The sequence below is a fragment of the Corylus avellana genome, chromosome 3 (genome assembly GCF_965113065.1).
Source record: "Corylus avellana chromosome 3, dhCorAvel1.hap1.2, whole genome shotgun sequence".
Classification (NCBI taxonomy): Eukaryota; Viridiplantae; Streptophyta; class Magnoliopsida; order Fagales; family Betulaceae; genus Corylus; species Corylus avellana.
In genome coordinates this window covers 33,222,821-33,240,488 of record NC_142492.1, presented here as the reverse complement: position 1 = coordinate 33,240,488, position 17,668 = coordinate 33,222,821, and the positions used below count along the sequence as shown (strand labels likewise).

General features: G+C 35.4%; 1 protein-coding gene across 1 annotated transcript; it reads right to left on the bottom strand.

Annotated features, from left to right (window-relative positions):
- Positions 1 to 4,890: 4,890 nt before the first annotated feature.
- Positions 4,891 to 10,128, bottom strand: LOC148587104 (uncharacterized). Its single transcript, XM_088514486.1, has 10 exons — positions 8,249 to 10,128; positions 7,892 to 8,149; positions 7,692 to 7,800; positions 7,012 to 7,605; positions 6,341 to 6,832; positions 5,619 to 5,849; positions 5,433 to 5,525; positions 5,233 to 5,334; positions 5,010 to 5,138; positions 4,891 to 4,965 (listed from the first exon to the last, which is right to left on the bottom strand). The coding sequence occupies exons 1-10, from the start codon at positions 10,033 to 10,035 to the stop codon at positions 4,891 to 4,893; spliced, it is 3,870 nt and encodes a 1,289-aa protein (XP_088370612.1). The 5' UTR covers positions 10,036 to 10,128.
- Between the last annotated feature and the right edge of the window lie 7,540 nt (positions 10,129 to 17,668).

Here is a 17,668-nt window from a genome sequence, read left to right as displayed (position 1 = left end):
CTAAATTTGTAAGGCTTTCAATTTTCAAAATTAATGATGAAAAATATAAAAGATTTAGATAATTTTCAATTAAATCTTGATCAAATTTACAATAGAGATAAAATGTTATGCTCGATCTCAATTTTATAACCTAGTTGTAATTAGAATATGACTGGTACTTCAAAACAAATTTAAAATTGTTTCCAACAATCAAGATGTTAGGCTATAATTTTCAAAATACTTTGAAATATTTTGTTGATACATATTCCTATTTTCCTATGAATGATTGCTCTACTTTCTTCAAAGAAAAAAAAAAAGAAAAGAAAAATCCTTTAATTTCCTCCATACTTTTTTTTTTTTCTTTTCTTATCCATTTTCTTCAAATGAATTAATAGACTATCATTTTTTATGACAAAAGACTGCATACTACGAGATTCATCAAAAAAAAAAATAAATAAATACTTTTATTCTTTATCGTATATTTTTTAGTACACACAGATGTGTGTGTGTCTATATATATATATATATATATATATATATTGCTCATTGTTAATACAAAGAGCTCTCATCTTATGCGCACATTATGCAAGATGTGTAAAATAACATCAAGTTATTTATGCGTGAACATATATCTATCATGATAGTTCATCAAAAGTACTTTTCAAATTCTAGGGCCAATGCTTAGCAAAAAAAAAAAAAAAAAAAATTTCTAGCGCCAATATAGAAAATATATGGGATACTATAACACTCTTCCAAACTCATGTAGTATTTTAAATGAGTGCCACGTGGCAAACATGTATAAAAAAATTGAACCAAAATCTTGACAAGTAAATTTAATTGTTTAGTAGCTGACGTGATAACTAGTACACATGAATGTACCATGTGAATTACTATATCAATTTATAAGAGGCTTATAATAAATGCTATAATACCTCTAATACTAACGAGTAATACTACATAACATCATATTATCTTCATTTTATCATCTTAAAGTTGATATTCATTTTAAAATCATAATTGAATTTGAAATGGATTATTATTAAATTTTGATTTAATAATAATTTTAACTTTGAGAGGATAAAAACAAAATTGAAGAATTGTAGGTACGTAACATTACTCAATAGAGGATAACTTCTATAGAGAAGTGGTGTAAACCACCTCCTTTCTGCCCATCAATGAGCATTTGACAGCTAGGAAAATCACACACAATTAACTAAGATGCAAAACACTAGATTAAAATCCTTCTCACATCATCCAAATAAAAAAAATCAAAATTTTTTTTTTTTTCCAAACCCATCAATTTTCTCCCCCACTTCTCCGTGCTCTCTCTTTCTCTCCCTTTCCTTTGTCTCTCTAGCGGCAGCAGTGACCTCGCCGGAGCCCAGCCCAGAGCTTCCGATTGAAGGCACCGGAGTCCAGCCCAGCCCGACGCTGAAGAAGACGCCGGAGCCCACCCTGACGCCGGAGACTAGACCTCTCCGGTGCTCCATCTCTCTATGTCCTCACTGGCGGCGAAGAACAAAAATCTAGTTTGGTCGAGGCAAAATTTTTGTTTTTGTAAAAGGAGCTGGCCAGCAAAATTTGTGTAAAATTTTCCTTCTCACTCCCAAAAAAAAAAAAAAAAAAGAACCACAACAATCAATATTAAGATCATGCAGGAAGTTATAATCTGGTTCTAAAGACATTTGAATGCTTAAAACCAGTTTCAGTACATATAAAAAAGGGGCAAAAGTTTTAGGGCATAAATTCGTTCTTTTTTGGATCTGGTTAGTGTCAAATTATTTAGTGGACAAAATAGACATTGAAGCTCTAATTGTTTTCAAATTCTTTGGTTTATCTTGCAGATTCGCTACCAGCCATCAATGCCACAACAGTTTTGGCCAAAACTTGGACCAGTTCAACAATACCAAAGTGAACAATTGTTGGGAATTAACCCAAAATTTCTGAGTTATCATGAACTATCATATTGCATTGACCATCATCAAAATCTGCATAACATATAAATTCAGAATTCTTGTACTCTAACGGCAGAGGAATGCCACAATGAACCACATACAACCATATTACAACCATATTAGGGGAGTTTGTCAAATTGAGTGGAAGTTCAATTCAGGAGTCTTTAATGAAGTTACCCCAAATTATATAATAATTATCATCATTGATGTGCAATTCAGTATACCAATTCTAAGAGAAATTAAGCCATCTTATTGTTTATGCTCTTGCTCGATGTTAGAGAATATGTAAGCTTGTCTCACATTGTTTATGTATGAGAGTCTCTCTCTTTGGCCTCTATATATTGAAGCCTCCTATGTACTATCAAATCATTCAATAAAACAAGATATAACCTATATGGCTTTAGTATATAGATGTAGGTTATAGACCGAATTAATCACCTTAATCTTTTTTTTTTTTTTTTTTTTTTTTTGGGAAAAAAATCAACTTTTCATTAGAATATCACGTGCCTAGAGCAATATGCTCCAGCACAAGAGTCTCTTCAATACAAGCAGGAGGCTCATGCCAAATTTGATCCACTGCATGTCGTACAGCGTATTTAGAAAGGAGATGTGCAGCCTTATTCCCCTCTCTTTTCACAAAAGTCATCCGCCACTGGTCCAACTCCTGAAGCTCCACCTTGATGTCCTCTATAACGTGTCCCAAGCTACTTCTATCTGCTAGCGCGCAGTTGACAGCATCAATAATACATTTTGCATCTCCCTCCAGATTAACCACCTTAATCTTGTGTCTCTTTCTTGACTTTATTATTATTTCGCATTCTATACTCATTATATTATAAGTTATTACATGATATCAGAGTCAAAGATCCTGTGATCAAATCTTGACTCCGTCAATTCACCCTCCATTTAAATTAAATATTCCACGTATTGGACTCCACCTATTAAAAATAAGTTTACCCACTCATGAGGGTGGCACTTGTGAAACAAGATTTTGATCAAATTGCCGAAAATGGGGTTGGTAGTGTTTCAAGATCAAAAGACGGCTAAACCTAAAAGAACCCAAATGATTCTAACGCATGTCAACAACAATGGCCAGACAATCGATTATAAGATTGAAGGAAGGCAAAAAATCGTGATACACGATGCAAATTGGTGTTCTGTATCTGACGAGAACAAACCAACAGCTAGGGTTTAATTTGTTACAGCACATGACCAACAATAGCTATAGGATATTCGATTAGAAAAATGAATAATTTTTATTTAAAAAAAAAATTGTATATGAAATTGAATGGTTTTGGAATAGTCATTTTTATGGAAATAACACTACAAAAATTTATTTTTTTAGTTACGGACAAGTAGTAACGTGTATATGGGGTTACCACGTTACTAAAGTATTGTAACGTGTTGTTTGTAACGTGTCTGGGGTGTAGTGAAATTGGACGTAACAAAATGAAATTTTGTAACGTGTCAGAAACAACACGTTACTATTTGGTAACGTTTAGTAAAATTACACGTTACTACTGGTTATAACGTGGTTAATGCCACGTTACTACGAGTAGTAACGTGGGAAAAATGCCACGTTACAACCAGTAGTAACGTGGCACATGCAGCCACGTTACCACTAGTAGTAACGTGGCACATGTGCCACGTTACTACTGGTTGTAACGTGGCAGATTTCCCACGTTACAACTGGTGGTAACGTGGCTGCATGTGCCACGTTACTACTGGTAGTAACGTGGCACATGCAGCCACGTTACCACCAGTTGTAACGTGGGAAATCTGCCACGTTACAATCTTTTGTGACGTGGCATGTATGCCACGTCACTAAAATTTACAGGGAAGAAATTTTTTTTTTTTTTGTAATTTTTCTCCAGCATACATTTTTCTCCTGCATCCAACCAACCAAAAATCCAACCAACCAGCATACATTTCTACTCTCCTGCATCCAACCAACGACCCAACATCCAACATATATAACCCACATCCAACATCAATAATCAACCCATGCATAATCATAACTAACATCGTGTAACTAAGTAATAATAACTGTATACAAACAACTAACGTACAAATTTGTAATAAAAAGTAAAATACAATACAACTAACGTGATCAATACAACATCATAATACACAAATCATCGTGATCAATCATCTGCGCCGCATTAACTGCAAAAAGATAAAACGAATAATCAATTAGCTAATTAGTGAACATTTGTAACTTTAAACTCCTAATAAATAATTATCACATGCATATACAACCTCGACATACATATTAACTATGTATGCACAAACACATATTAATTATACAAAGCACAAACACATATTAACTGTACGAACAATACATGTTTATTCAATGAGACAACTTCAACAAATATGGTAACTATACAAAGCTTCATGCTCCATGCACATATATATCTATATATATATATATATATATACTTACGGGGTGCCTGAACGACGGGTATAATGTATTGACAAACGAGACTTCTGACCAACCGGCGTCTGAAGTGTGGTGTCATTATGATCGTCCTCAGCTTCTACTCTTACGTCATCTACACATATTACGTTGCAATTGTGTTAAATGCGAACAAAGTTTATTTGACTCATAAGATAACTGTGTTAATCAAATAAAAACAATAAAAATATATTGTTACCTGATCTGCTATCAACTGAGGATCTCACAATCACTCGGGCTGGGGACTCCGCATCTTGCGGATTCCGGGTAGTCGTCACCTCCAAATCGGAGCCCATACGTCTCGACCCCTCAAGGCTGCGAATCCGGGCCTCATACGCTGCCATCTGAGCAGCCATCTGAGTAGCCATCTGAGCAGCCACCTGCTCAGCAACCCGTGCAGACACCGCCGCAGTCACCGAAGCAGTAATTTCCTCACTCTGCTGCGTCAGCCACTCATCCATTTCGTGACGATGCTTCTCCCTCTCTGATTGCATGGCTCTTTCAAATTCTTCGCGCGATATCATCGGGCCGCCCCGGTTCTGCGACCGTGTTTGGGACGGTGTATAGTATGAGTAGCTAGTGCCAGGTGCGGGCAAGATATTCTTACTGACTCCACGGACACAACCCGCATACTCTGGCTTATTGTTGTGCGCCTGAGCATAAGCATCATCCGGTGTCCACCTAATTGTGCCTTGGGGCCCTTCTACCTGCTCCGCAGGGTCATTTGGCAATAACTCTTCCATCCGAGCCTATACATGAGCATTCACATTTACATACAATAAAATAAGACTCAATAAGTTAATACATAACAATAGATTCACGACAATAAGTTAATACACTTACGATTCTCTCTGCGGCCACCGGATTTGGACGGCTACCATCTGACTTTGTATGGGACTTGATATACGTGACCGCTCGTGTAGGAGTCTTGCCTGAACTAATAAACTGCAATAAATTGAAAGCATCAATTAAATATTTATGATATATACTACGCAATATATCACAAATATGTATAGTCATGGTAAGTAAGAGTAGTATAGTACCTCCTCATGTGCGACTCTTGCTAAGCTCTTCGAGCCTGTGTAATGCGGTATTTCATTCTGTTTGCGTATGTCTTTCATGTGCTGGCAATAAGCCTACGAATCCAATATGTAGACATAATTAATCGCTAAGCCATCAAAGAATAATTACAATTAACAAAAGTCAAATAGTTCGAAGTCATAACCTACTTGATAATCGGGAGTACACCATTTTCCCAACAATATTTCCACATCTCTTGGGTTGTACTTTGAAATGGTGTGAGCCATCCTTGCCGACACTGTCCCAGGAGTGTCGTCGCTCTGAATCATGAGCTTCTGCCTCAACTTGTGCCTCAAAAGCTTTTGCTTCTCCCCCATGTCTCTAAACGCATCTTTTTTAATTGCCGCCATATCCGACCCAGGCATGATATAGAAGTAATTCTGCATCAATTAACGAGGCTCTAATTAAAGCGTTTGTTGTTTCACAAATTATTTAATTTTAGACTGGTACAAATCATAAAGTACAAACATCTAAACTACACTTACCATCAATGACTCAAATAAATCTTCCTTGCTTTGTTCTGGTACATGCTTCCAGGGGTCGGATAGCTTGATAAAAGTCCCGGTCTTGCACGTCTTCCCTATCATCCGTCTAAATTTTTTGCCGCTTTGTCCTACGGGCTGCCACGCGCCATTATACTCCATGACCACCCTTTTTCCATCAGGAATGTCCCACAACTTGTGTGAGTCTTTTACGATCAACACCTCAAAGTTACCCGCCCTATCTGCAATGATGAAGTATATATTAGCACACAAATGGTTAGACATACATTATTTGAATTTATGTACTAATTAACTATATGTACCATCATGCATAAATATGTACACATTTATGGTTCGGAATATCATACATACATACCTATCGTGCGAACCTCGTCAATAGTCAATGCTGGCCAATCAAGGTCATCATCATGCTCATCGTGCTGCTCACCTATCCCATCATCCATGTCTTCACCAGGCTGTGTCTCACTATTATCCATAGGTGCGCCGCTGTTTGGCTGCTGATCGAAAAAGCCATGCGGCAATGGGGGTGGCGGGGATGGCATACGCATGGAGGCGCCAGGCTCGTAAGGACTAGGCTCATATCGATACCCAAACTGTGTAAGGCCTGTCGGGCCTCTTGCCTCCGCGAGTATTTGGGATATCTCAGCTAGCTGAGATGTGGAGACTAGGGTACAGGCATGATCGTCTCTGGCATGTAACTGCTCGTCTACATTATCCGGAAGTATAGGTCGATACCCTGATTGCTGCTGCATAAGCATAACAACTTCCTGTGCCTCACTATCTGTCAGGACATGGTGTGATCTCGATGTAGAAGCGGCTCCCCGCCGTCCTCTTGACTTCCCCCGAGTACTCATAGGACCCTGTGAAATACAGCACGCACCCAATTAGTTATGTGTATAGTGTGAAAAATATTCATTGCATATATGACGCAAAAATTAATAAATGAACAAATTAATAAGTAACAACAAATCAATAAATGTAAAATATTTATTTCATATGAAATGCCATACGCCTCGATTGGTGCAAAGCCGGGTCGGACATATTGGATGTCATCGTGCGGATCGTACAACTGATTATTGTTTAAAGTGAGTGGCTCACTCTCGATCTCGTGATAGTTGGCATGAGGATCATCAGGCGTTTGACCCTGACCAACGTCGTATATGTTTCTAGGTTTCGTCCTCACCGCGCAAGCCCAATCTGGATTCCTTTCATCTCCGACGTAAAAAACTTGTTCCACTTGGGAAACTAGTACATACGGCTCATCACTAATCAGGTCCCCCTTATGGACAAGGTTTTTGAAGTTGACAAGCGTTATGCCATACTCGTCCACCCTGTATCCCCTGTCCCTTGTGGTGTCCGCCCAGTCACACTTGAACACAACATATTTTGTCCTGTCGTAATACTCCACTTCAAGTATTTGAGTTACTTTCCCGTAGTATGTTTCGCCATCAACAGTCGGCACGCACACGCCACTATTCTGAGACCTTTTTCCCACATCATGTGCGACAGTTCGAAAGAACTTGCCGTTTACCACATATCTATTATATTGGACTGCTGAGACCATCGGACCTCTACAATGCATTACTAGTTTGGCACCCATATCCTTCCGAAGTCGATCGTCCGAACTATCGACCTACGAGTCATATACAATAATGATGAAGTTTTGTTAGTGCATTGATGAAACATTATGAAATTTATAAGGGGTGACATTAGTCTTACGTAGTCACGGTACCAATCGCAGAATTGCTCAAAATGTAGGGTTTCCAAATGATCATCCGTAATCGTTCGCCCCCTGTTTGCACTTTGTCTTATCGAATCCTTATGTAGCCTACATTTTGAAATAAAATCAATTAAATTTAATTCACAACTAACGTTGTTGCATGATATGAGCATGCATATATTCATTACACAATACTAACGTCCGCAATTGGAGGAAGTCATCTGAGTTAAATAGGATGTAACGGTGAATCTGTGTCAACGTGAGACGGTTGAGAACGACTCGGGTTCCAGCTCCTTTAGGCCCATCCGGGTTTCGTTGCGGCCTATTGTGGAATGTCGGTGCGTTCTCTAAATACATCGAACAAAATGCCACCAACTCAGTTGCTATGTAGCCCTCCGCAATGCAACCCTCAGGAGCCGCTTTATTTCGCACACTTGATTTGAACACCCCGAGGCTCCTACATATCAAAACTAACTAATTATTACATCTAATCATTGTTTTAAAATAAATAAATGGCAACAAAATTTTAGTTTTAATTTTTTTCAGTAAATGTTACCTCTCTGCCGGATACATCCACCTATACTGTACCGGTCCACCAAGACGGCATTCACGGGCAAGGTGCACCACAACATGAACCATACTTGTGAAAAAACTGGGGGGGAATATCTGTTCCATCTTGCACATAGTCGTATACATCCCATCCTCAAGTCGGGTCAGATCCTCTTGGGTCAACGCAGTTGAACATATGCCCCTGAAGAATGCAGAAATTTCAACTAGCGGTCTAACTACGTTACCGGGCAGTGATCCACGCAATGCAATTGGGAGAAGCTGTTGCATCAATACATGATTGTCATGACTCTTTAAACCCGAGATCGTCCGGTCCTTAAGTTTTACACATCGGGAAATGTTCGAGGCATATCCGTCTGGCACCCTTATATTTCGAAGCACTTTTAGGAAACTAGCTTTATCCTCTTTAGACATTGTGTGGCAAGCATGAGGCATATAGATTCTTCCATCATCATTTGTGAAAGGATGCAGTGCTTGTCTCAAACCCATTTCTTGCAAGTCTTTTCGTGCTTGAAGGTTGTCCTTCGTTTTTCCCTTAATGTCTAGAATTGTGCCAAGTATATTGTCCATCACATTTTTCTCTATGTGCATGACATCAAGGTTATGCCGCAATAAATTATCCTTCCAGTACGGCAAACGAAAGAAAATACTTTTTTTCTTCCACAAGATATTATCAGTTCTCTTTCTCTTTGCATGTGAAGTATCAATATTAACTGACTTACCGGCGCTCTCATCCCCAAATGCTATCCCTTCTAACTGTTTTAGGATTTCATCTCCATCTGGAACATCAGGGGCACATTCAAGTTCTCGGTTACCGTCAAATGTATTTTTTTTTCGCCTCCACGGATGATCCATGGGCAGGTATCGCCTATGCCCCATAAAGCAAAACTTATGTCCGTGTTTTAACCGTCTAGACCTTGTTGCATGCATACAGCAAGGGCATGCCTTTCCACCCCTTGTAGGCCACCCAGACAAGTCCGCGTATGCCGGAAAGTCATTAATTGTCCACATCAACTGCGCTCGGAGCATGAAATTCTTTTTCAATGAGACATCAAATGTTCGTACCCCCACACTCCATAGTTGCTGCAATTCCTCAATTAACGGTTGCATGTACACATCTATATCCATTCCAGGTGAACTTGGACCTGGAATAATCAAGGATAATATGAAAGACGTTTGTTTCATGCACATCCAAGGAGGCAGGTTGTACGGTACAAGCATTACAGGCCAAGTACTGTGAGATGTGGTCATGTTCCCAAAAGGATTAAATCCATCTGAGGTTAGGCCAAGTCTTACATTCCTACTCTCTGATGAGAAGTCCGGATATAAATTGTCGAATGACTTCCATGCTTCGCCATCGGCAGGATGCCTCAAAACGCCGTCCGTAGTGCGGCCTTCTGCATGCCACCTCATATAGGGTGCAGTATGCTCTGACATAAAAAGCCTCTGTAGTCGTGGTAGGATGGGAAACCACCGCAAAACCTTGACTGGACGTCTCTTACTCGACGTTATGGGGTGGCCATCCTCGTCGAAATTAATTTCGTCCTTCCACTTAGATTCTCCACATTTAACACATGAATCTAAATCGTTATTGCCCTTCCAGAACAACATACAATTATTGCGACAAGCTGGAATCTTCTCATACCCGAGTCCCATGTCCCTAAGAAACCGTTTCGCCTCATATGTATTAACTGGCAAGGCTCCATCATCTACAGGAACCAACTGATTGATTAGATCGAGGAAACACGAGAATATCGTATTACTAACTCCACCCATGCACTTCAAATTGTACAGATGTACAGTAACACTCAGCTTGCTATGTTTGGTCTTATCATGAAGCGGTTTGTCTGCCTTTTTAAGCAATTCCTCGTACTTTCGTACGTCACCTCCATCGGCTTCGTCATCCACAATGTCTTCTTCCTCTCCATGCACCTCAACCCGAGGCTCCCTATCGTCAACTCTAACTTCGTGCATGCCGAATGCATCACGCAACATGGCATGCATATTGCCACCCTGTTCAGAACTTGCACCCGCAGCTGTTGCCGGATGTGATGAATTCGAGCCATCTACGGGAGCTCGAACAGGCCTCTCGCCATGATAAATCCAGAATGTGTATTGGGGCCACATTCCTTTCCCTCCTGTCAAGTGGTCGTATACCAAACATGGGGGGTGTCTCCTATTGCAGTGACACGTCTTACAGGGGCACAAAATAAGTTTGTCGGGAGTGTCACAGTTCCTAACTGCGAATTCTACAAACGCTCTACATCCTTCTCTGTATTCCGTCGTACCCCTTGATTTCTTCATCCAACTCTTGTCCATATCGTTACTACGTACATTAGAAACATAAATATATGAGAATTAAGCTAAACGTAAACATAAATGCATAACTATGGCCCATTGGAACCCTAACAGTGAATAAGTAAATTGTTGTTAACTACTTTATTGTTATTCTTTTATTTCATTCTGATTTGTTGTTTTTTCTACTAAAAGTTTACATGACTTGAAGTAATGCGGTATTTCAAACCCTAAACCACATTATAATACAAAATTATATACCATTGTCATGGGTACCGTACTGGAAAAGAATTTATACGTTCGTTGTTTATTTAATAACATGTACTCTAATATAAAGTTGCAAAACCTAAACCAACTTATATTAAACAACTCAATAAAAGATTGTAATTTGTTACGAGGCCCTAAATAAAACAAATTTAAGTTATGTTTTTGTCTCACTTTATTGAAAAAAATAAAGTTACGTAATTTTAATTTCATATGGGGACCCTAAATAAAATTCATGTAACTAGTTGCCGAGGTAGTTTTTTTTTTTTTAAAAAAAAAAAATTATTTGATAGAATTATGTATTTTTTATTATGTATTTTTGTAATCATTTATATAAATGATTTATATAATCTATTATCTATATTTTATGTCACATATAAGTGATCATTTATATAATATATAGGTTTGTAAAACATACACAATGTAAAAACATTTAATTAGCTAATTTCAAACTATCTAACTAAAGACCTACGTGTCTATAAATATTTTGCATGCATGCCCATATTAAACAATATTACATTTCTACGTACGTACAAACATAGGACACTAAAACTAATCTATTTCAACCAAATTAATAAGTTGACTAGCTAACAAAAAAAGCATTAACATACACATATACAATATTTCTATACACCCATACATTACAATAATGAATTTTTCCATTCCCTTAATTAATTACTGCAGACAAAAATATTCTAAACTACACATCAATATATATATACTACTTAAAATATATATATATATATATATATATATATATACCTGATGATGGGCGAAAAACAAGTGAGAGATGAGTTGGCGGCCGGAGCGGAGTTCGCCGGCGGAGAGAGCTAGAAGACGGTGGCGTGAGGTGATGAGTGGCTGCCGGCTACAAATCCGAGGAAGCTAGAAGCAAGGTCGAAAATGTGAGAGAAATATTCAGGAGAAGGTGGCTGGAAAATGTGAGAAGAAGAAAGAGGAGGAAGCTGCGCAGAGAAGGAGAAGGAGAGAAGAAGAAAAAAACCAGAGAAAAGAAGAACAAAACCAGAGAAGGAGAAGAAGAAAGAGGGGCGCGCAGGGAAAAAAGAAAAAAAAATTGAAACAGCTGCAGGCAAGCGCATGGTCCCGATGAAACAATGGTAACGTGTCACATAGACACGTTACCAAATGGTAACGTGCCACATAAGCACGTTACCAAATGGTAACGTGCCACATAAGCACGTTACCAAATTGTAACGTGCCTATGTGGCACGTTACTAAAATTATATATATATATATTAATAATAGATATATATATATATATACATATATAATTAATTGATTTAAATATATGATATTAAGTTGATATAATTAAGCTTAATATATATATATTATAACTCTTAATATATATTATATATATATATATAATTAATTGATTTAAATATATGATATTAAGTTGATATAATTAAGCTTAATATATATATATTATAACTCTTAATATATATTATATATATATATATATATAATTAATTGATATAAATATATGATATTAAGTTGATAATTAAGCTTAATATATATATATTATAACTCTTAATATATATTATATATATATATATATATATATATATATATATATATATATAATTAATTGATATAAATATATGATATTAAGTTGATAATTAAGCTTAATATATATATATATATATATATATATATATATATATATATATATATATAATTATTTGATATAAACCTGTAATTTATATTAATATATATACTTGCAAATTACTAATCAAGCTTAATATATAATCATAGTTCTTGATATATTTAAACTTCATATTACATAATACTTGCAATTATGAAATTAAACTAAATTTATTTTAAGTTAATTAATTGATAATTATCAACTTGATTACACATAATCAAATTGATATATATATATATTTTCACCATGCTTAATTAAGGGATTGATATACATTTGCCAATTCCTTAATTTGGTTAATTAATTGATAGGGTTAATCTTATCAATTACTGCATATCCTATGAAATAAAGCATAGTGTTAATATTATAGAACTGATAGCGTCTACCATGCTTGACACATAAGAAGTAGTAATGATGCATTTAGTGTTGTAAAACACAACCACTAATGCATATTCTGTTGTAGAGGCATATCTTAGCTATATATTTTTTAAGTTTTGATCTTTCTCTGGGGACTCACAATATTAATATTTAGCATGAGATCTTTCTAGGGCAATTATCACAAAGTTGTAAGCCCCAATATTTTTTTAATCAAAATTATTATTAATATTTTTTTAAATAATTTTTTGGACAAATTATTATTAATATTTATCTTGGTAAATAAATAATTTTTTTATCAAGATAACGTGGTAAAATTATTTTTTGGACAAATTGTAATTATTTTTTGGACAAATAATTACAATTACAACTATAGTAATTATTTTTGGACAAATTGTAACGTGGCATTTTACCACGTTACCATATTGTAACGTGGTAAAATACCACGTTACCATATTGTAACGTGGTAAAATACCACGTTACAATATGGTAACGTGGCATTTTGCCACGTTACTATTATGGTAACGTGCTATTTTTGCACGTCACTATATTGTAACGTGTAAAAAATACCACGTTACTATAAATTATGGTAACGTGTTATCTTTTGACACGTTACAATATAGTGACGTGGCACCATTCGTATGAACAGTTGCCACGTCACTACACCCTAATATTTTTGTAGTGTAAGGGAATGAGATTATGAGAGAGACTATTAATTCTAAGCGTTATAGTATACTTTTAACACTAAGACTATTGTATTCCACCGGCACTTTTACGTTTCTAATAAAAGCTACTTATTTTTTCTAATAGAAATCATTCTACGAATCAAACATATATACCATATGTGTTAATGTTTGTGCCGCTTCAAATAGGAATGAGATGTTAAAGAAGTTAACATTTGGGATTCGGAGATGGTTGTTAAGGTTTAATTTCGTTTAAGAAACTACTAGGAAAGGCTTCAAAAGATGTCTATTTTCCACTCAAAAGAGACGCAAAGAAGCGTTCTTTTGTCAACAACGACAACAATCTTAATTAGTCTTTTCCATAGAAATTATGTCTTTGAATTGAACGTAACCGGCCCCAGGGCTATTGCGAATTGTAGTTTGGAGTCTTTAAACGCGTGAATTGAGAGAGAGACTGAAGAAAAAAAAAGAAAGGAATAATAAAGTCAGTGTCGATCGTTAAGAAATATCTCAATATATTTGTTTCTTATTTAATTTAATAGTGGGAAAAGATGGAATTTTTACACTTTTTTTTTTTTTTTTTTTTCATCCTTCTTAATATATTCCTCTTTCTATATGGTGAGATGTATATGGAAACTATTATGTGAAAATATGGAAAATAAAAGAAGAGAGCTGCTGCTATACGGTACTGTTGACAAAAATTATGGGTTTGTTGCCCACCAATCAACACGTGACACGTTATCAATACAAGAAAAAATGCAAAAAATTAAAGTGAGAACAAAACACCAAATCATATATGAGAACAGCCAAAAAGGGGAGGAGCTGGGCCACGTGAGCAGTCATTTTATTGAACCGGATGTAAAGCATTTTTTATTACATTACTAATCAAAATAGCAAAAAAACTAATTTGTCAAGGTCAATATGAATGCTCTTAGTGTGTTTAACTAGATTTTAGTTAAACATTTAGTAAGCCATATGCGAATGGAATAATACGCTTTCCAAATTGAAGGTCACTGGCCGCATATATACTAAACGAAATGTAATGGAAAATTCTCCATCTTTGACCCGGTAAACGAAAAGGACTACAGTGCATGGAAAAATCAGACAGGAGTGGCTATATATGTACTCATTGTGATATTCGCAAGACTCCAGTCTTCCCCAATGCAACATAAGATTTGAGGTCATGAAGATACGCTTCCTCCTTGGGTTTCTTGTGCTTTCTACCATGTTCCTTGCATGGAGCTTGTTCGTCACCGGTAAGAGGAGCACCTTTAATTTTCTCTCTGAATTTTGTATATTATTGTTTGCAATGTATATATTTGTATTCCTTGCAATTGCTTCACATTTTGTACGTGTTGTTTACTTGTGGGTGTGTGTGAGAAAAGTAGAGTGAGAGAGAGGAAGGGACTAATTAAACACCAGTTAGCACTATCTTCTCTTTACTTTTTTCTTGCTTGAAATTATCAATGGTAATTACTTTGATCAAGTGAGAAAATAGAGAAGCTAGCTAGCTAGTTCATGCAAGAGATGCGAAATAATTGTCTAGAGCTCAATCACCCTTGCCCTTAGCAAAAGTACCTACATATAGTGGCAAGCAAAACGACCAGTTGACCCGCTGCCATCACCTCAATCTCTAGAAGTGTGAGGAGGTGGCGGCAGGTCAGCTCTAGACAATTCTTTTGCATATTGAAAACTCAATGTCTAAATTTAAATCAGATGAAAACATAGGGGCTAAATATGATTTTTTTTTTCCCCTAAAACAAATAAATAAATAAGTAAAACATATCACTTTTAGTAGTCCCAATGAACAATTTAAGACTTCGTTTGTTTTGATGTAAAGTATTTTTCTAAAAAATAATTTATTGAAAAGTATTTTTCGATGTTCGGCGCCCAAGCAAAATCACAAATCATATATATATATATATATATATATATTTAAAAAAAATGAAATTTAAGAAAATTGCTACTAGTGTTATTATTATTATTATTTTTAAAAAAAGATATACGATTACTTAAGTCATATGCACAAAAATTACAAAATTGTTTCTGACAGCGACAGTATTAAAGATTATTAATTGAGGCACTATTTTCATTAGTAACTTTTTCCTTTGAGGCCAGCTGATAAAAAAAAAAAAAAAATCCAAAAACTACGACTAAAACGAAAAATTGAATAAAAGTTTCTTCGAGATAAAAAAGACTGAAAATTACTTTAATAAGTGTGATAATTAGTTGTCTACCAGTTTCATTTTCATGCAAAATTCATAATTATTTACGTACGTGGCTAAAAATTTTACAGCATTTTCAAGAAAATCAAAATCAACACGTTCGCCAAAAAAAAAAAATCAGAGTTAGACGCTCGCAAAATACTCGTCGCTCTACATATATATAATTTGATTGAATGCATGTGTGTACTCTAAATGAAGTTTACAGTACTGCCTGTTGTATTTCGCTATTGACAGTAAGAGCTTGACATCTGCGTTTAGGTCATGTCTACTTACACTGTATTTATGATTTTTCAACACTAATTACTACTTTTTTTTTTTTTTTTGGCCTGAAATTGTTGGTGGTAATTACACTAATCAGGTAAAAAAGTAGAGAAGTTAGTTCATGCAAAATCTGTGGAAGAATTGTCTGGAGCTGTTACCATAAAACAAAGGAAAGGCCTACCTTTACTCTCGGCAAAATTACGAGTGAAAATGCCACCAACACCTCCTCCTACAGCAAAAGAATTGCGACCTGGTGGAGGAGAAAAATTGCAATCTCCTATATGGTCCCCGGGGTCTCACCCTTAATATATAGGCATTTCTTGTATTTCATGAATTAGCTGACATCTCTTGATAAGGCACAAATGTCATCAATAGCCAAATATCGAAATTAAAGCAGTATTTACTTTAAATGTCGGGTCAGCATTAATAGTTGAATAAATGTGTTAGCAGGTGACCCAAGTGTAACACATCAGTTTTACATTAAGAATATGCAAAGTGTTTAGATTATAAAAAGAGTTTATGGGTATTAATTAAGTTCTGCATTTGTTCATTAATAAGTGAAATTAGATTTTATAAGTAATTATACAAAACACACTTTAATTACAATTTAACTAATTATTTTGAAATGATAACATGGATGTAACTAGTACTCTATCTATTGTTACACTATGATTCTTCTTTACATTCTGAAGGCACATGTTCTCCCGGTTGACGAATTCCACTCCCACACGGTCCCATTTGTTCCTTCAATTGATTTTCTTAGCTAGCTACAAAATTTAATCGATTATAAATTGATGATGAATTGAACTCAACTACTCAAAAAAAATCTTGGTGATATATGGCCAAATATATTGAGTATTTGCATATGCATATGAGTGAATGATGATCTTGGAAAAACCTCAAATAATTAATCTTTCAGCATGACACAAACTTGTATAGCCTTATTGAAACTCAATATTTTAAATTTGTAAGGCTTCCAATTTTCGAAATTAATGGTGAAAAATATAAAAGATTTAGATAATTTTCAATTAAATCGTGATCAAATTTACAACAGAGATAAAAAGTTATGCTCGATCGATCTCAATTTTATAACCTAGTTGTAATTATAATATGACTAGTACTTCAAAACAAATTGAAAATTGTTTCCAACAATCAAGATATTAGGCTATAATTTTCAAAATACTTTGAAATATTTTGTTGATATATATATACGTATTCCTATTTTCCTATATATTAATATTCAAATTTCAATGATCTTTTATTCAGTCCTCCATTGAAATGCTGGCTTACAAAGAAAACTACAGTCAGCCTACAGCAGCAAGAAAAATGTATATAAAAGATCTAGTTAAGCAAAACTAAATTCAGACAGGAAAACACAAATAATCACATAATATGATCCAAATAAAACAGTAGTTAACTTTAAAGAACAATGAGATAGCTAAGACTGAAATTAATAGCTTTCTAAAAACAAGATATTAAAGCAATAATGGGTCGACTCACAACTTTTATAGTACATTCATCTATCTACTGTACAAAAATAAGTGAAAAATAGAATAAAAAATAATTTTTATCATTTCTCATGACTCACGTACGCTTATCACTTTCACTTTCAACACGAAATGTACAGTACTCCTTCTGAATTGCGC

Coding starts and splice junctions, on each gene's coding strand:
- LOC148587104 (XM_088514486.1), bottom strand. CDS start 10,035: ATGGGTGGAGTTAGTAATACGATATTCTCGTGTTTCCTCGATCTAATC. Junction 7,801..7,891: donor GACTTCCTCCAATTGCGGAC/GTTAGTATTGTG, acceptor TTCAAAATGTAG/GCTACATAAGGATTCGATAA. Junction 5,139..5,232: donor CGGTGGCCGCAGAGAGAATC/GTAAGTGTATTA, acceptor GCTCATGTATAG/GCTCGGATGGAAGAGTTATT.